The following is a 20,200-nucleotide window of genomic DNA, read 5'->3' as shown; positions in this document are numbered from 1 at the left end:
GTGTCTCTTTCCAGTCTACAAAGCTGTTAGCACCAGAAACCCTAAGCAAAAGTGAGAATCCTTTCGCAACAAAGGTTGGGTATGATCCGACCAGTCAGGCAGAGTCTGGCATGCGGCTCCTCCTGTTGGGAAATCAAGTAGACAGTTTGTCTACTCTCCAACCACTTCTCTCATTCCGTGGCTTCTCTTGATATGAGGAACTGACTCAGGAGCAAAACGAAGTTTTCCCCAAGACAGTCCAAGCCTCCGGGGATGGTTACAGGTTAGATAGAGAAGTGTGTGAGTCTCCTCTCACCTGTGCTGTTGTCTGCCTCTTGCTCCTCCTCCCTGTTACTCTGTCTTCTCTACTCTGTTAAGCTCCTTCTTCCACATTTTGTAGCTGTCCTGATAGATGTGAGTGCCTGTTTTTGGAAAGACGACTCATTTCTGTGGTAGTATTTCTGCAAATGTAGCATACACAGCAGAGGTGGGCAAACTATGGCTCGTGGGCCACATCCGGCCCGCGGGACCCTCCTGCCCAGCCCCTGATCCCCTGGGCCGGGAGGCTACCCCGGCTCCTTCCCTGCTGTTCCCCCTCCCCGCAGCCTCAGCTCACTGCGCCGCTGGCGCAATTCTCTGGGTGGCGGGGCTGCGAGCTCCTGGGGCAGCGCAGCTGCAGAGCCTCTGCCTGGCCTGGTCCTCTGTGCTGCATGGTGGCATGACTGGCTCCAGCCGGGCAGCACTGCTGCCTGTCCTGGTGCTCTGGTCGGCATGATTGTAGCGGCACCAGCCATTGGTGCTTCAGGCAGCACAGTAAAGGGGAAAAGAAGCTGAGGAGGGGGTGTTAGATAGAGGGCAGAGGAGTTTGGGGTGGTGGTTAGGGGGCGGAACAATCAGAGGGCAGGGAACAGGGGGGTTGAATAGGGGCAAGGGTCCTGGGGGAGCAGTCAGGAAGGAGGGCGGGGGTTGGATAGGGCAGCAGGGGGCAGTCGGGGCAGAGGTTCCGGGGGCAGTCAGGGGACAAGGAGGGATGGATGGGGCAGGGTTCCCAGGGGGACAGTCAGGAATGAGAGGGGAGGTTGGATATGGTGGCAGGGGGTAGTCGGGGCGGTCAGGGGACAGGGAACTAAGGGGGTTGGATGGGACAGGAGTCCTGGGGGTGGGGGGCATCAGGGGGCGAGAAGCAGAGGGGAGTCGGATAGGGGGTGGGAGCCAGGCCATGCCTGGCATAGCCTCCCCTAACCAGACCTCCATACAATTTCAGAAACCCAATGCGGCCCTCAGGCCAAAAAGTTTGCCCACCTCAAACAGTGTGGAGTTATAAATTTTTAAATATAGATCATAATTATAATGTAGGAGGGGCACTTACATAATAGGCATAAATAATACATTTGGAGAAAATACATTAAACTGCTAATGCCATTAATTAGGTTGAGACTTTGATCACACAAAAGCCAGACACTTCAAAGTTGCAATTCCAACAGCAGCTAAATGGTGAAAACTTCATTACCTCAGGGTCAAACTGTGCACTCTGCATGCATGTGACTTCCATTGACTTGATTTCCCATTGGGACTGGGTGTCACACATGCCATGGGAATTCAGGATATGGCTCTTATGCAGTTCAGCGCTGGGGTCTTGGAGCCAAGGGTCGATACAGAAGAGATCTCCCAGGGCTGCGGAGGCAGGCAGCGAGGTAACAAGTTTGTTGGCAGCCGTGCCAGCCTGCCAGTGCATAGGAGCCACTCAGAGGGTACAGTCTAGCTGTGGTGCCAGCCCCACGGACTCTTCTCCTACGCGTAGGATACTCAGGGAGACAAAGGGAGAAGCATATCAGAATAACATTCCCTTGAAAAGGGTTACAAAATCACTGGCCAAATAACAAAATCCCTGGCCCTGAGCACTCTAGCCCCAACCTGCAAAGATCTAACTAGCCAGCAGCCCTTGCATGCAAATGTGAGGTGTCGCAGCCAGTTTAGCCCCCTTAGATTTGAGGAGTAGCTTAGAGATCTGTTATTTCTGTCAGCGGGGAAGCTTATGCGCAGCCATCTAAGCTAGCCTGGGAGGCATTGATTGAGCCCTGCCTATGCTGCACAAATCACCCATTTTAGAAATGGTTTTGTCTAGCGCAGTCCAGCCTCCAGTGCAGACAGGACATAATGTGACTAAATTCCTGCATCTTCACCGAGGGTTGGACTAGATGACCTTCGCAATCCCTTCTAAGGGTACGTTCAGACTACCCGCCGTATCAGCGGGTAGCGATTGATCTATCAGGGATCGATATGTTGTGTCTTGTCTAGACATGATAAATTGAGCCCCGAACGTGCTCCCATCGACTCCGAACTCCACCAGGGTGAGCGGCGGAAGCGGAGTCGACGGGGGAGCCGCGGCCGTCCATCCCGCGCCACGAGGACGGGAGGTAAGTCGAAATAAGATACATCAACTTCAGCTACGCTATTCCTGTAGCTGAAGTTGCGTATCTTACATCGACACCCCACCCCCTAGTGTAGACCAGGTCTTAGCCTGTGATTCTCTGCAAACAGCTTTTGAAAACCCATCTCGAGAGAAAGCAATACCCCAGCACTGTTTAACTGCTCTCTGTTTATTATTAGCTTGCTATGACAGCAGGTGGGAAGAGCCCCCTCTCTCACCCCATCTGTTCCTTCTCCATGGAGCAGCATTTGAAAGGGTCCCCATTCATCACTACCTTTACTCTGTGCTGGTCCTTCCCACCTGTGTGATGGTTGTGTTTGCACTGGCCTCACAGCCATGTTTATGAGCTGGCTTTAAACACGATTCGGCATAGTTGGGAATCAGTGGAATTACAGGAGTGTGAAATCAGTGAAGTAAAATCAATCCCTGTGCGTAGGAAATGATGCTCTCGTGCAGTGTAATTCTCGTATTGTTCAGAAGAACGGCTCTGAAAGAGACAATCAGGTTCAGGGTGCAAATTCTTAATGCTTCCTATGCTTTCTAACTCGAAAAGGGCATGGAAAGCCCTTCACTTCTACTTACTGCTTCAGCTGCAGCCCAGACTGTCAATGGCTGAAAATTGTCATGTGATGGATATTTCATCACTTATGTATGTGAAATGACTTGGTGGGACTCAGCGCATTTCCTTGTGTACAGTTACCTATGTCATAAAAACTCTCGCTACACACTTAACATTTACCCTGAAAGTTATTATCTACTATGTATGTTCTTCTCTGCTTCCTCAATCTCATCAGTGGAAATGCTGCATTCGGGTCTTGTTTCTCTTAATTCACACCAGAGACATCTTTCCTTTTTCCCCTCCGCTTTCTTCTTTTCCCTGCTGTGGCTGTGAGGAAAACGAACACAGGTCAAAACATGAAAGGAGCAGTTTGGTAGGGGAGGGATTATAATGCAGTAGAAACAAGGCATGCCTTAATAACTGGCTGCCTCTTTTTCTCTCTCTCTTGCAGTTGTTGCAATCTCAGGATGTGAAAGAAGACGCTGTCCTTTGCTGTTCCATGGAGGTATGAAGGGGCTGTTGGGACCTCAGATATTTCAAGCCAAATTCTTCACAGCTTTTCACCTTGTGTCATTGTTTACACCTGTTCCAAGTGTTTGTGAAATCAGAACGGTGGTGTTTGCATCCGCCCCCCCCCCCTTTGCACTTGGTCTGTGCAGAAGTAAATGGTGACAGGAGGGCAAGCAGTGGAGAATCAGGCCCTCTTTTTTATCTTTATTTTTTTAACTTGTTTATTTGAGGGACATTGCAACCAAAATGAAAGTTCTCAAGAGGGGCCACAGTTTCTGTCCCACAGCCTTGTGCTACAAATGACCCCAGGCCAAGGTGTGAAATCAAGCTTCTGACCACCCATGATCATCAAAAATCCCACAACGCCTTGTCTGTGATAAGGGTATTACCATTATGAGTGTGTCTGTTTCATTATATTTGAATATAGCAAACTGCATCCTGCAGCCTTATTGCTTTGTGTTGTGGTCCCATCACAAGCTATGTATAGTCAAGGCAGGCCCGTAGTAGGTGGGGAATATCTGAAATAACACTGGCGAGTCAACATGAGTCAGTACTGAGAAAGTGCCCAGCCCAGTGTGTGCTGGCTCTGAGCTCCTGGAAGGGCCATTATACAAGTGAAATGTTAAGTTAATGTCCTAACCACTTAATGACCACAAGGGTGAAGTATTGAGTTCCTCTTTGCAGCACAAATCAAATTGGGTCAGGGGACCCAGATATAACCCAGTTGTTTCCTGTCTCACTTCCAATGCAATTCCAATCTCTCATCTCAACAGGACTTTTCCAGGGCTCGGTAACCAGGCTAAAGCTTTGGACGTAGTTACAAAATCCATTTAAGGTCCCATCTACTGCACACAGTGGAATCTTGCTAGAACTTGGTTCCCCATCTGAGATGTTAAAATGCTCCTGTATGACACAGGACACTTTCCGCTCAAAGACTGACATTCCTCTAACTGCCCTGATTTAGTTTCAATTATTGAGGATTTTCTTTCCCTTTCCCTCCCCAATTCAGTCCCCCATAGTTCTTCCTTCCTTACATGCTGCTTCTGCTTTCCCCCTGGCTGACCGTCCTTATGATAGGCCTGCACCACCCTCAGTGAAGTGTTCTGATTGGCAGTCATCAGTGAAATCTGGAGCATCTCATTAGCCCTAAATTGAGCCATCACTTTAGGTATATACACTGCACGCTCGGTCTCAACCAGGCCTGGGGCCCAGAATCCGAAGTATGAGTCCCATCACTGTGCACACAGTGCCACGCCACCCAACTGACTCTTGCTTTAGATTTTATATTACACTTTTAAAAAGCCTATGTTAAAAAGAACAGCAAGGTAGCAAAGTCAAGCCTTCAGAAGTTAGGATATACCAGAATTAAGGTTGTCTGTGCCCTTTATAAATTCAAAGCGCAGCTCCCATTGACGTCAGTTGCACCTCTGAGTGCTCAGCACTTGGGCAGGCCAGACCCCAGTGTCTCAAGCCAGGCACCCAGAAAATGAGAATACATAATTAGTGACCACTTGTGAAAAGTTTGGTTTAAAGGACTTGCTCAGAATCACATAGGGACTCTTTGTGGCAGAGGCACGGATAAGATCCACTTCTCCAGAGCAGCATTCAATTGCCTTAAGCATAAGACCTTCCTTTGTCTTCTGTAATCCCCTGCCTTCTTCACTACACACCTTCCAGCCTGTGCAACAAATGAGCCAGGGATCCTACAGATAACAGCCTCCTTCACTACCCAAACCTGATTCAACCCCAGAACATCTCTCTCCTGTGCACTGAAAGAGACGGGTCCTGTGGAAAAAATAATATGGGATCATGTAATTAAAGACTGTCTCATGGTCATAAGGCAGAAACACCAAGGGGCTGAATAAGGTTGCATAGACTACTTTAATTCTGACATCTCCTAAGGTATGAGTGCTTGATTTTCTAATATTAATGTTCTTTTAATGAATTTTTGTATGTAATTTCCTAGGTTTAAAAAAAATTAACTGAAAACATTGAAATTCCATCATGTGGCGTCATATTGAAACCCACATGGCTCGTGAGCATGGTTGGAACCTTTATTCATATATATTATTTGTATTTCTGTAGCACCTAGGCACCCTAGTCATAGACCAGGACCCCACTGTTCTAGGTGCTCCCCACAGAACAAAAAGACTGTCCGAGATCCACCGCACAGGTCTCTGCCCCTTGAGCTAATGGAATACCAGATAGCAGTAGTAGATTGTCATCCTCTGTGTGGACCGGCACTAGAGTGAAACACTCTGCCAGTAGGTTTCACAGATATTTTCTGACAGCAGTGAAATGGTGAGAATCAAGAATCATGAGTTCCATTCCAGGCTCGAAAGGGACATGAGCTGTAGCGGGCACAGATTCTTCTGCTTGTTTCCCCCGTCACTCACAGCTCCAGTCCTGGGAATTCTGGCTCTTCACCTGATCTGTCTCTCTTCCCTGACAGCCTCCCGCTGCCTGCCATCCATCCTGCGTGTTCCCCATCTCTACTGGTTCCCAGTCCCAGTCTCCCTTTCTGGACTTCTTGTCAAGCTCTTGTCCCCATCCCATTTCCCTCCCTTTCCCCTCCAGTTCCTTGTCCCAGTCTCTTTGCAGACAGTCCCATTCTCCCCTGAACCCTGGCTTCTTGTCAAATTTGTCTCTCCTCCCCATCCCTTTCCCCCCACTACATTGGTTCCCAGTCTCTTTGCCCAGCTAGTCCCGATCTCCTTTGAGGTCAGACTAGATGATCTGTTGGTCCCTTCTTGCCTTAAAATCTATGAAACTGCCTCCCGCCACCCAGCTTCCAGTTCCAGTCTCCCCACATGGCTTCCTGTCTCATTCTCCCTCTCCCCACCACACCCGAGCCTTCAGTCTCAGTCATGTGTTGTCTTCCCACCCAAGGATCCTTCTCCAAATCTGTCTCCTTCCCCCCTCATATGGTTCTTGTCCCCTCTCCAATTGAAAAAGGCTGTTTCTTCCTCCACACTGCCTGGATGGCAGGAGAGGCGAATGCTGAGAGCACAGGAGAGACAGTCTCCCTGCTCTTAGTTTAGGGGCCAGCCCTGGCATGGCCCACATCATCTTGAGAGTTGCAGTTCCAGTGAAGGTTCATCTCTGCCCTGGATGGAGGAGCATGCTCAGTGTGGATGGAATGGTCAGAGTTTTTAGCTTCAAAGCTCTAGCAAGTCACTACTCATCATGTGCAAACTGCAATTTTTTATTTTTTTTGAAGGATTTTAACTTGGCCAAATTTGGGCAGTTTTTCGAGAGGCTGACAAAAGGCACATCCCTGACACAAAGGCCATCCCACCCCCTTGCCAAATTTCAAGTTCCTGCTTCAAAGTTGGAGGCACGAAAGCATTTCAAAGAAACAGTTGCCAGAATTTAACATGGACAAAACAACTTATTTTTCGCTAGTGTCTCTCTTGGAAATGGCTGAAATTCTCCAAAAAGACTCAGGCTGAGGCAGACACCTGGCTTGGGAAATTTCAGCTCAAATGGTTAAAGATTGGCAACGTTATATATAAACAACTGAAAACAGGGTCTAATAATGGAAAGTGTGGAGCAACCTTAATAATAGCTGGCGCTGCCATAAGATAATAATAGGAAAAGGATTTGCAGCACTGTGGCTGGAGCAGAGTCTGGCATTCTGGATACATGCATTCTAGTCCATGCCTTGCCATGGGTATGGTGTGAACTCGGACTAGTCACCAACCTTTCTGTACCTCAATTTCCACCTTTGCTGAATGGCTGCAATGCCGTATTCTATCCCACAAGAGTGTTTTGAGGATTCATTGTTTTAAAGCAACTTGAGACTCTCAGAGGAAGTGCACCATACCTGATAAAAGAAAATCATTGTTTTATATAGATTACCAATTCAGTGCAACTTTCCTAAATTAACACTAATGACTGGGGGTAACTGACACTTGTGAATCAGCAAAATTACTGAATGAACATTTAAAAATGTCTGACGAAGTGGGCATTCACCCACAAAAGCTTATGCTCCAATACATCTGTTAGTCTATAAGGTGACTCAGGACTCCTTGTCGCTTTTTAAAAACCCAGACTATCACATCACAGCATGCATTTGTTTTGTCAGATTGATTTTCGAGTGGGATTTGGTAAAGCATTCAGCAGTACTCCTGTTGGAGTGAGTGCTTTCAAATTCCCACTCTGACTGTTCAGTTCTTCATGATTTACCACTGAATGTTCAGAGGTATATTTTGTTAAAAAAAAATTTGGGAGGCTTAGGAATACATGGCCTCAATACAGGACCTAGTGAGTAACATTGAGAAGAGGGTTGCCAGTTATTTGAGCAAGATTAGAGAATTACAGAAATGTAGGGCTGGAAGAGACCTCGGGAAGTGATGATGAAGCCTCTTCCAGAGCTTAATTTATAGTTAGAAAGTGAGTATCTAACCTAAATCTCTGTTGCTGCAGATTAAGCCTATTATTTCTTGTCCTACTTCCAGTGCTCATGGAGAATGATCAATCACTGCTCTTTATACCAGTCCTTAATGTATTTGAAGACTGTTTGCAGGTACCTCCTCAGTTGTCTTCTCCAAAGACTAAATATGCCCAATATTTTTAATCTTTCCATGTAGGTCGGGTTTTCTTTAAACCTTTTATCACATTTGTTGCCCTCCTCTGAACTTGCTCCAGTTTGTCCACATCTTTTCTAAGTGTTGCGCCCAGAATTGGACACAGTGCTCCAGGTGAGGCCTCACCAGTGCCGAGTACAGCGTGATAGTTCCCTCCTGTATCGTACATGCAACATTTCTGTTACTACACCCCAGAATGATATTAGCCTTTTTCACATCACATTGTTATCTGATACTCAATTTGTGATCCATTATAGCCCACAGACACTTTTCAGCAGTTCTACCACCTAGCCAATTATTCCCCATTTTGTAATTGTGCATTTGATTTTTCCTTTATTAGTGAACTACTTTGCACTTGCCTCTATTGAATTTCATCCTACTGATTTCAGACCAATTCTCTAATTTGTCAAGGTAGTTTTGTGTTCTAATCCTACCCTTCAAAGTGCTTGCAACTCCTTCCAGTTTGGTATCATCTACAGATTTTATAAGCATGCTCCCCACTCCATTATTCAAGTCATTAATGAAAATATTGAATACTATCGGATCCGGGACTGACACCTCTGGGACCCCACTAAATGTACCCTGCGTTCCCTGAACCATAGATAACTCCTCTTTGAGTACAGTTTTTCAACAAGTTGTGCACCCATTTCAACCTAATTACATCTACCCCGTATTTCCTTAGTTTATGTATGAGAATGTCATGTGGAACTGTATCAAAGGCCTTACTAAAACCAAGATATATCACATCTGCTGTGTCCTCCCCCCCACCCTTTCCACTAGGCCAGTAGCCCCATCAAAGAAGGCAATCAGGTTGGTTTAGCATGATCTTGACAAATCTATGCTGGCTATTCCTTATAATCCTGTTATCCGCTAGGTGCTTACAAATTGATTGTTTAACAATTTATTTCAGTATCTTTCCAGGTATCAAAGTTAGGCTGACTGGTTTACAATTCCCTGGGTCCTCTTTGTTCCGCTTTTAAAAGATAGATACCATGTTTGTTTTTCTCCTGTCCTCTGAGACCTTGCCTATCCTCTGAGTTCTTAAAGATAATTGCTAATGTTCTGAGATCGCTTCAGCTAGTTCCTTAAGGCCCTTGGATGAATTTCATCAGGCCCTGCCGACTTGAATACAAATAATTTACCTAAATATTCTTTAACCTGTTCTTTCCCTATTTGGGCATATATTCCTTCCTCCTTGGTGTTAATATTAATTGTGTTGAGTATCTGGTTACCATTAACCTTTTTAGTGAAGGCTCAAGAAAATAGGCATTAATCACCTCACCTTTTTGGTGTCATCACTTATTAGCTCTCCTTCCTTGCTAAGTAGAGGACCTACACTTTCCTTCATTTTTCTTTTGCTCCCAATGTATTTAAAAAACCTCTTCTTTTGGCCTTTTCTGTCTCTTGTTGGTGTCACTCATTTTTTGCCTTGGCCTTTCTGATTTTGTCCCTGCGTTTGTTCTTGTGAGCTGTTATTGTTGCTGTTCTTAAAGCACAATCCTGCTTCTGTTAAGACAAAACAAGGTGAACACACACAAAAAGAGGAGTGAAAAATACAACAAAGATCGAAACTTCATCTTTCACCTGCAGCCCTGCTGCTGGAAAAGTACAAGAAGAGCACGTATTCACCTTAGCAGCCACTCTGAGACCTGGCAAACTTCTACCAGCATCAGATGTTTTTGACATTGCATTTAGCTGCCTTTCTGGTCACAGACTTATAGCAGTGTGGCAAAATATGCAAGCTTGGCCATCTAAACCAGACTCTTGTTGGACAAAAGGAAAAAAGGAGAGAGAGGGGAAAGAGAGTGATTAAGGTAGGGAAGGAAAAGGACACAGTGTGTGGGGGACAAAGTTTCACATTCCAGGTGGGGTTGGGATCTGAAGCTGATGGAGGTGGCGATGTCAGCATCTGTCTCCCTCTCTCTGGCCCAGTCTGGTCAGGACATCTTTCAGGGTTAGGATGAAGAAGGTCCTGTGGATCCCAGTAGGCGATGGGGGTGGCAGCCATATTGATAAAGCTCGCTCTTTCCCCATCTTTCAGTCAGCCAGCATCGCGCTAGCCAGCTTTTTCTCCCCAAAGTCTCTTTTGGAGGACACAAAAAGCGGAGTCTTTACTGGAATAGCCTACCCCCTCCTTATTCTGTCCACCAATTAGGCCTAATTTCTGACACACCGATTTCGGTTCGTTAATTTACGGTTCCACACTTATCTTGTTTGCCAGGCATGATCTTGAGTTATATCAGTAGGGCCTTTTTATTTAGACTAATTCAGTCTTTGTATCTCTTTTTTGTATCTTTTCCCATCAACATTTATTGTCACAGGTTATTGTGACACTTTTTAAACTTTCTTACAGTTGAGTTCACAATAAAGATAAGTTTGTAGGCCCAGTTATCACACCGTACCTATGTCACATTTGCACCCATAACCAGGTAATTCAGCGTACAAGATCTCAAGATTTGCACTCATATCTCAGCTGCAGGTGCCAAATGCAGGTGAGGACTTCGTCTCCAGAAAGGATGGCTACACTTTTGGAAATCAGCCCTATTATGTAAATATTTTGTCCTTATAATTGAATGCTGTTAAGTGTAGCCTCCAGAAGCCCTTAAGTTGTTACATGACAGCAAACATCAGACCATCTGTGGCTCTTCTGCCATTGTTTCTCTGCAGCCAACATCACTTTTTTCAGAGGTGCCATATGCCTGCATCCAGCTCTGCACTTTAATAATTTACAAGCTTGGGTGCCGGCAGGATAGCTTTCCAGGAGAGTCTCCACAAAGTGAGGGATTCTGGTAGCAATGCTGTGATTAACTGAGCTTTATATTTCCCTTGAGCCCCCCACCACCCTACATGACAAGCCCAAGCTGACATCTTAGTTGCAACCAGGATAGTTTTAAAACTGAACAATAATAAACGCTGGAGTGGTGACTTGCACTTTAACATGCAACTTTCAACCCTTCTCTCTTGACAGCTGCAAAGCACAGGCCGGCTGCTGGAGGACCAGCTGCCTGAGATGATGACAGAGCTGCTGGCAATAGCACGTGACAAGATGCTGTGCCCCTCGGAGTCCATGCTGACACGGTCCCTCCTCCTCGAGGTCATTGAGCTGCACGCCAACAACTGGAACCCCCTGACACCCACCATCACACAGTACTACAACAAGACAATCCAGAAACTGACAGCCTGAGAACGCGGGGCGGTGGGGATGGAAGGGAGCAGGAAGAAGACATGCACCTTAAAAGGAAACAGGAAGGAACTGTGCTACAAATTGATCAGCTACTGGAGAGAGAAGCAAGAACCTTTATGAGAAAATACCTAAGAAGACAAACCCCAGCATGCTTAAGAATCTGTTCATGAGGTTGGGGGGCAGAGGAGCATGTTTCTTTTCAGCTGCGTTGCGGAGCACCACCCCTCTTTCCTGCTGAGTTTTTGTTTCAGGTTTCTTTTATTAAATCATTGCTCATGCAGCTGCTCATCCCACCGTGTTGTTGTTTGGCTTTAGAAAGAACACGGGGAATTTGAAAAGCAAGTGGACATGCAGGCTAGCATTGTTTTCACGCCATTCTCTTGGCTTGCACCAGCCAACTGGCAGGAGACAACACACAGCAGATGTCTTGGGAAGACAAAGAAAGACACGTTCCACACCAGACGCCGGTAATTGACGGCTTTTGTCAAAGCGAAGCTTTTATTATTTTTTTCCCTCCTTTTGTCTTCAACTTTTTATTCTCCCCCCGACCCTCCCTCCGCAAAATCCCCATGAAACACCTAGTTCTAGGTTAGGATTTCACACAAGATGATTTATTTATTTGCACTGGGTTTTCATTTTTCTATGTTGTTGTTTTATTAGGTTTTTTTAAATGGACATTTGCTATCAACTTTGAAACATGAAAATAACATTATAATGTGAGCGCTTGAATGGTTGGCATGAGGGTGTTAAATTGGAAGAAGAAGTTAAAAAAAATCCAAAAGCCACTTTAGAAGTATCATAGCCACAGTCTTCTTGCCAGTAACCTGTCAAGGTAATTGAAAAAAATGTACACTCTGCGCTGGTAACTCTTAGAAACACAGGCATTCTGCAGCTGTTTGCTACTAAAGACGCAGTATTCCTCATCCACTAAACTATAATCCATTTATTTTTTGTAACTTACTTTGTTTGTTTGTTTAAAGAGTGCTTTATTGTAATTACTGTCACAGTTGTAATTATACATTTAAACCAGGTCCCTTATGCTTGGTCCTAATAATAGACAAGGTGAGGGAAAAATTAAGACTTGAAGTTCTTCTTTGGAAACCAGTAAACAGAAGGTGACAAGTATATGGCATTGGAAAGGAAAAAAGAAAAGCTGAAAATATAGCTTTCAGGTTTGGCTTCTAATCAGCTAAACTTTCCTAACCAGTGTGTCTCAGTTTGCATTGCATAGACGTGGAACTCAGAAGGAGGCTGTCCCTGTCTTTTTTATTTGCCAGAAGCATAGTCTGTTTAGTCGGTGTAACTAATACAGCCTCTGATATGGAGGAGGGTCAAAGCGGGTTGTTTTGTTCCACTAAAGAGGAGAGCAATATGAATGGCTAGAGACGGAGTTAGAGGTAGTACGAGAAGCAAGCCACAGTACACCTCACTGGCCTTACCCGCGTAACCCACTGGTGCATGTGTGTTACAATTCCCATTCTGTGTCCAATTCACAGAGGATATGAGTCTGTTACAGCCCCAGCTAGGGACTTTCAGCTCAAACGGTAACAGCTCATGCTTTTAACTTTGGCAATCTCTGGTTCAATCCCTGGTGGGTCAGACAAGATGGCAGCTGTCACACAGTGGAAGCTTGTCTGGAATTCAAACTGCTGTGGGCCTCAGACACTGAGGATGAGCTTCCTTGGATCCGACGAAGGACGTAACTCACTGGTGAGCATGTGTTACAGGTCCCCAGCCTCCATGCCCAGTGCGCAGAGAGAGGAGTCTGTTACAACCCCAGCTAGAGAGATTTGATTCTTTAGTGCAGGCTGTCGCGGCTCGTGCTTTTTGAGCTCTGGAGGTGCCCAGTTCAATCTCCAGTGTGTTGGCAAAGGCAGCAGCCATCACATCTACTTGTCCCATCATATTTAACACTAGTGCAGTTTCACTGGTGTTAGAAACATTGGGAGCCCTTTATAGAGAAGCTGCTGACTGCAATTAAAGCGCTGTGTTCTCTAGACCTGAGATTAAGTGATATACGTGCAGGATTAAGTGATATACGTGCTTAAAAACCCTAGTGCTCCGTCTGTTCTAGGGTTCTACACAATGGTCACATCGATGAAGCTGAAGTGGTGTTGGCAATGCTGAGAAGTGTTTGCAGAATGCCCCTAGGGCAGATCAATCTAGCATGAGAGGTGAAGCCAGTGACTTGACTTGATTAGATGTGCGACGTGCTTTTAGACTGAGATGGAGCCATGTCAGTCATAAAACAAGTATTAGTTTTGAAGCACTTGCAAGTTTGGCAGAGAAACCACAGCTTCCAAGCATATGGTACATTTATTTTTTAAAGTATCTATTCTGTAGCAACTCTGTAATTCCTACGAAGAGCAAAGCTGCCCACCAAACCCTTCCTTAAGGGCCAGTCCCATGGGACAGCATGGCTTTAATTCCCAGTGATGCCAGCAGGATGTGTGGGTGCTCATCAACTTGCAGACTTAGGGCTTTAATGTATAATATAAGGCAAGAAATTTGTGAGATCGACGTAAACACAATATTTACCATTTGGGGTGTGAGTAACATTAACCAGATTTATGGATCCTGTTGACTAACTTCAGTTTCTTTTTTGGAAAAGGAGATCTGTTCCAGCCCCATATTTGAAACATGCTTTTAAGTTACTTATTTCAGTAACTTTATATTGATAAAGAGGGATGGGCAGGCCATTACTTCACTTCCTGTACAGTGACCAGGAAATTATGTCATGGCTTAGCGGGTGCTTCTTTATTGATGCTTTTATTTACAACATCACTTCTGGTGCTTACTTGATGAAGTCTAACAGAATTAGAGGGTGGAAATTTCCCTTTATTTGTTCAGCACTTATTACAATGGAAGATTAGAGAAGGAAGAGACAGTACATAACCCTCCCTCCAGGCACCTGTGATCTGAGCATAGCTGCCAATGTTGGGTGAATCTAACCATTAAGAGATTAATATCTGCGTTATTTCATTATTGCAACAGGTCTCAGAAACTCATTTAGAAAATCTGTTTTGGTGTTTGTAACACTCACAAGCTGTTTTCCAAAAGTCAGTTTGTGATTAGGGCGGTACTGATCGGTGCTTATAATGTGGGAGGATGATATATTCCAATTTTTTCTTCACTTTCCTTTGTTGTTCAGTTTTCTTCCCTTTCCCCTGATAGTAAGAAGTATGGATTCGGCAACCCACCTCTGGCACCATGAAACTGGAGTGTAGCTCCTGTTTAAACATGAGACCCAAACACAAACCCCCAGATCCAAATACCCACCCACCTTGAGGCAATACAGATCTGGATCTGAACTCCACAACTTAGACAAGTAGATTGAATTTCTGCCTGCTTGTTGACAAGAACAAAGATTCAATCCAGATCTTTTTTGAATGTTCAGTATAAGAGAGAACCAGATTTCTCCGTTACTGGGGGGGAAATTATTTACAGGAAGCCAAGTTTGAGGGCAAAAATTTCCAACAGAGAAAATACCACAAGAGGAGAGAAGATTTGTTTTATGGTTCACAGTTATTCAAAACTTCTCTGCTTGGGTCTTTTCTAAGGTGCATACAAAGCAAGAGAAAACAGCAGGAAACAGAATCCTCAACAGTACCGTGTCCAAGAAAGAAAGAGAAGACCTTGATTCAGCTGTAAAAAATTGCCTAATGCACTGGACTTCTCTGGAAAGACTGATTTCTAAGTTCCAGAAACAGTCTAGGGATGACAAGGGGGTTAGCTCTCTGAAGACTGACACTTGCAGTACCTCAGCATTAGGTTGTCTGTGAGAAGACTGTGTCGCAGTAGGGGCGGCAATATTTTATAGTGAATATCCTTGAGAGATTGGACTTTATAGAACAACAAAGCCCAACAGTGTTATAAGGTTCAGGGCTGTAGCCTTTGAATCTAAACCCTCCTTAACGTGTTTGCCCTCTGATGCCTTGCCCCTTGGGGTGTGAAAGAAGCAGCTGCTTAAGACTGGATTCAGTGCAGTCTCACAGAATTGTCATGACAATTTATCAACCTGAGCACAAACTCTATTCACCCCCGTTTCAAGACAATGCTAAAGATGGAAAACAAAAATGTTCAAGGTTGATGTAATGTGATATGTGGGTTATCCTCAGTTGATTATTTGATTGCTTTAGAAGGTCCACAGCCAATCAGAATAATTATTTAAGCAGCTTAATATATCCATGTGCTGCTGCTACTTTTTCAGACTTGAACAAAGAATTTAAAAGTGATTTTTTGTTTTATTTTTGGGTTTTGCGCTTTTTTTTAAAAGAAAAACAACTTCTAAAATACAGGCCATATGGGGAAATGTGTGAATGATCGAATTGAGCCCTCCAATAACCACGATCTCCAGCTTCTGTTCCCAGCCCTCCCAGTATACATGCCAGCTTCTGTGGCTCCTGTCTTTCACCCAGTATAGTCTGCAACATTTCAGAATTGACCTCTGAATGTATCAAAGGAAGGGAAAAAAAAGAACCCAGAGAAGAATTGGAAATTGCATTTCTAAGACTTGAATTTTCACCTAATCACTGGGAATTTTCTTGGAGCACCAAGAGGCAAAGCCAAGCCACATGACAGTAATTCTGTTCAAATGCTTCTCCACCGCCAGGCATGAGGGTTTATTCATAGTTTTCCTTTACTAGAGGTTGCCTTCTAGCTGCAGTCCTGTACCCAGATATTCAGGTTTAATGGATTTGGCCTGTTACTTTGTTCTGTAGCCCTGAAATTTTCCCCCAGCCTTTTTTGGACAGCGTCTAAGAATTTCTCGTGATGTGAAATCCATCTTTCAATGATTCGTGATTTGTATCTGACATTTAAAGTGTGTTCATTCTGCCATTAACTGCTTTGTAATTTGAAATTTTGATTGTTCCATGGGTACCTATGAATCTAAATGTTGACTGAAAATGTATTTTTTCCCCTGGAACTATAAACACCATCAATCATATCTTTTGAAAGTCCATTGATAACAATAAACTTTACCTATGACATTGCTACCCCTGAACAGCATTGCTAAGGAATGAAAGAAACAGGACAAAATAGCATTTTTCTCCTTCTAAGAGTGGTCACCAATTTATGTTTCCAGGTTTCTCAATAGTGAGAGACTGTCCACTATATGAATGTGAAAGCATCATCAGTACCACTGGTGTAAATAACATGCATTCTATAAGATGCTCTGTGGTGGGAAGTGTCCAGCAGAAGCAGTGGTGCCAAGATACAACTAGATCCAATATTATAGGTTCACTGGAAATGTCTATAAATCAGCACTGTAAAACCATCTCTGTTTTTAATATTTTCACCAATTCATGGTAAGGTCAAGTACAAAAATCCAAGTGAATTTGTTTGTTGTTTCTATTCTTTATAGCCACCAGAGCCTGTAATTATTAAGGCAATGTCTACACTAGCACTTATGTCAGCAAACTTTTGTCGCTCAGAGGTGTGAAAAAACACACCCCTGAGCAACATACGTTTCACTGGCATAAGTGGTAGAATGTACTGTGCTGTCGGTGGGACAGCTTCTCCTGCCGACATAGCTACTGCTGCTCATTGGGGGTAGTTTAATTATATCAACAGGAGAGCTCTCTTCCGTGGGCATAGAGTGGCTACGCGAGAGATCTTACAGCGGCGCAGATGCATCAGGACAGCTCTGCTGCTGTAAACTCTCTAGTGTAGACATAGCCTTAGTGTGCACTCAGTTACCTTTTGAAGGAACATGAGTTACCATTTATGTTTCTTCATTAGTTTTGTCCAGTTTCAACCTTTGTGTTCTCAATAAATGTAGATTTCAAAAATTGTTCCCTTAAAATTAAATCAGTGGAGGGAGGGGGCAGAAAGTCCAGTTAGGGTATGTCTACACTACCCACTGAATTGGTGGGCAGCAATCTATCCGGAAGGGATCGATTTATCGCATCTAGTCTAGACATGATAAATCAACCCCCAAGTGCTCTCCCATCAACTCCTGTACTACAGCACTGCGAGAGGTGCAGGCAGAGTCGACAGGGGAGCGTCAGCAGCCGACTCACCAAGGTGAAGATACCACAGTAAGTCGATCTAAGTATGCTGACTTCAGCTACAGTATTCACGTAGCTGAAGTTGTGTAACTTAAATCGATCCCCGCCTCCACCCTCCAGTCCTCCATGTAGACCAGGGCTTAGATATGTCAGGTTAGATCTTCAGCTGATGTGAGTTGGAGTAACATCACTAAAGCTATCTTTAGCTCAGGATCTGGCCCTTCATCCATAGGTCATTAAACTTGTCCTGCCTTGTACCCTGAGAAGATATCTTCTCACCTGCGGTTTGTGGATCTAGGTGGAGAAAAGCAGTGATACCGTTGGGAAATCCCTGAGATGAAGCTGCACAGGCAAAGAACGTTTTCTCAGTGTTACAGTAACTAAATTTACTGAGAGGATGAAGGGGAAGGGAGAAGCTCAAATGAAGAACAGATTTGTGGAGTCTTCCACTACAAAGTGGTTAGCCATCTGCCCAAAGTCTATATGGCATGTGATTAGACTGGTTCCTAGTGAAATTAGTTCCGAATTGAAGGTTTTAGTTCTCCACAAAGTGACTTGTGTGGTTTCCCACGAGGGATTTCACCACTGTTTGGAGAAGACATCATCTATATAAAAGGTGAAACACAAAGAGGGGAGAGCAGTGAAGTAAGTGATATGCTTGGGTCTCCCCTTCCCCCTGAAGGAGACTACTTTGTATCTATTCTTGGCGTGATGGATGAGTTTGAAAGGAAAATTGATAGAAGCCGTATGGTTTATTTTTGTTCACAAGCTTAGCCTTATTTTTACAAACACCTCTCACTTAGAAGTCTCAGAATCTTAAACTTGATTTTTATTTCCCCTCCGGGCGTTCTGTGGATTTATACTAATTTTGTTCTTTCCACTAAGCTATTATCCCATCCTTTTGTGATCTCCAGGAGAAATAACACTAAAGCTTTCCAAGTCCAGTGTCAAAAGCAAAGGGAGTTGAGGTTCCTTCAGAACACAGTCACACTAACAATTATTTTTTAAAATGTATTTATTGTGTTTGAAAATTTAATCATCAGATTTGTTAAACTAGGTGCTTTTTTAAAAAAGAGAAAAGGAAACATTTTTTGGGGGGGAAGAGACTAGCTATTTGTGCTAGGGGAGAAAAACATCATTTTCTGCTTTTCTTAGACTGTTAAGACAAGGGAGATCACTCTTCATGGCAATTCAGTCTTGTTTATAGAACATCCAGAACCACTGTATGCTATGAAATACATCATCTGCGTAATAAATGTTTAAAGCCTGACATTTCACCATCTCTCTCGATATGTGGTATCAGTTTTGGTGGCTGCTGAGATGTTTATTTTGTTGAGCTTGGAACTAAGTATGGAAGAAAAAGAATACCTGCCTGGTTAGAAATTTAAAGGAGGGATTCATTCTTCCTTCCTTTATTGTTTGGTACAGCAGGCTGTGCTGCATGTCTGATCCATTATCACCCTGTCATGTACTCCTCACTAAGGCCCCAATCCTGTGCCATGCAGAGGGCTCAGAATGGAAAATTGAGAGCGCTCACCATTTCACATTATCAGGTTTTAGAAGGCTGGATCCTCCCATTAGAATCATTAGAGTTTTGCCATTGGCTTCAGTGAGAACAAATTTGGGCCCCGAGAGTCCATCCAATGCCCATTGAAGTCAATGCAAAGACTGTATTTGGCTTCAGTGGGCATTGGATCAGACCCAGTCTTCTGACTCTGCTACTGATCTGATCCCATTCCCCAAGAAGAAACAGTGCAGGGGCATCCAAAGCGATATCCATTAGGTTCTCTTTTCCCCTGCTTCTGTTGAAATTGATAGCATGACTAAATACCTCAGTATAAGGTTTTGGTTTGTTTTGTTACATTGGGAAGAAAGGGGGTTTGCACATTTTTGTTGCTGTTGTAAAAGTCTGCATTTTAATATATGCAAAAACTCACTTGCTGAAACTTTCATTTTTATTATATTATGGTTTCATCAAAATGGATGACAAATAGTGCAACTATTATGGTGAATTGTGATTTTAATCACAGAATAAATATTGAAATCAATGTTTAGAAACTTCCATTGCCTCCTTATTTTGCCACGTTTTGCGGGGAGGGAGGGTTTTTGTTTTTGTAGGATTTGTGTTCCTCACATATTTCATGTCTCAGCTCTACAAAAAAGTAACAGCCCCCCTCACACAAAATAATTTGGCACCTGTGGCTTATCTAATACTGCTGGTTCCCTACAGGGCAGCCATTTAACCTTAATGGAGATGAAGGCCCAAATCAAGGGCCGTTTACATGGAACATCCACATCTCCCATTGGCTTTTATGGGAGTTCCTGGTGCTCCTTTGAGGATCAGGCCCCAACGTCTTTAATTGCTAGATCAAGGATCCAGGTATTCCCTAGTTGTTGGAAAGTTCCATTTCTGAGCCAAACTTTGCAGCGTGGGCCAACTCTGCCCTAGTAACACAGCTGGTCTGGGGGGAGGAATCGCTCAGTGGTTTGAGCATTGGCCTGCTAAATCCAGGGTTGTGAGTTCAATCCTGGAGGGGGCCATTTGGGCAGCTGGGGCAAAAATCTGGGAATTGGTCCTGTTTTGAACAAGGGGTTGGACTAGGTGACCTCCTGAGGTCCCTTCCAACCCTAATATTCTGTGGTTCAAATATTATGCAAAGCTGGCTGTAAGGGTTCTCTCCCAATTCTGCATGAGCCAAAACTGTTAATAACATCAACACAGGATGATTCTATATTAGTCTTCATCTACACAGCTAAAAAGGAACTGATCACAGAACTAAAAATTAATGGTAGCTTAGGTACAAGTGATCATGACTTGATCACATTTATAACATGCAAGCAGAATGACGTCCAGACAAGTAATATATATATATTTGGTGCTTTAATAGGACCAATTTCACAAAGCTGAAAACAATTATGAGCCACATCAGCTGGAAG

General features: G+C 44.1%; 1 protein-coding gene across 12 annotated transcripts in view; it reads left to right on the top strand.

Moving 5' to 3' along the window:
* Positions 1–19,805, top strand: part of CTIF (cap binding complex dependent translation initiation factor) — a 357,428-nt gene extending 337,623 nt beyond the window's left edge. For 7 of the 12 annotated variants that reach the window (XM_030566175.1, XM_030566171.1, XM_030566173.1 and 4 more), the window contains 2 exons: positions 3,421–3,474; positions 11,037–19,805. In XM_030566175.1, the coding sequence (XP_030422035.1) occupies positions 3,421–3,474; positions 11,037–11,252 (270 nt within the window). In that variant the 3' untranslated portion in view covers positions 11,253–19,805. The remainder of the gene's footprint in view (positions 1–3,420; positions 3,475–11,036) is intronic. The other 5 variants (XR_004000880.1, XR_004000881.1, XR_004000884.1 and 2 more) reach the window with 5 other exon arrangements.
* Positions 19,806–20,200: the final 395 nt, after the last annotated feature.

The sequence above is a fragment of the Gopherus evgoodei genome, chromosome 6 (assembly GCF_007399415.2).
Source record: "Gopherus evgoodei ecotype Sinaloan lineage chromosome 6, rGopEvg1_v1.p, whole genome shotgun sequence".
Classification (NCBI taxonomy): domain Eukaryota; kingdom Metazoa; phylum Chordata; order Testudines; family Testudinidae; genus Gopherus; species Gopherus evgoodei.
This window is presented reverse-complemented; position numbering and strand designations above follow the sequence as displayed.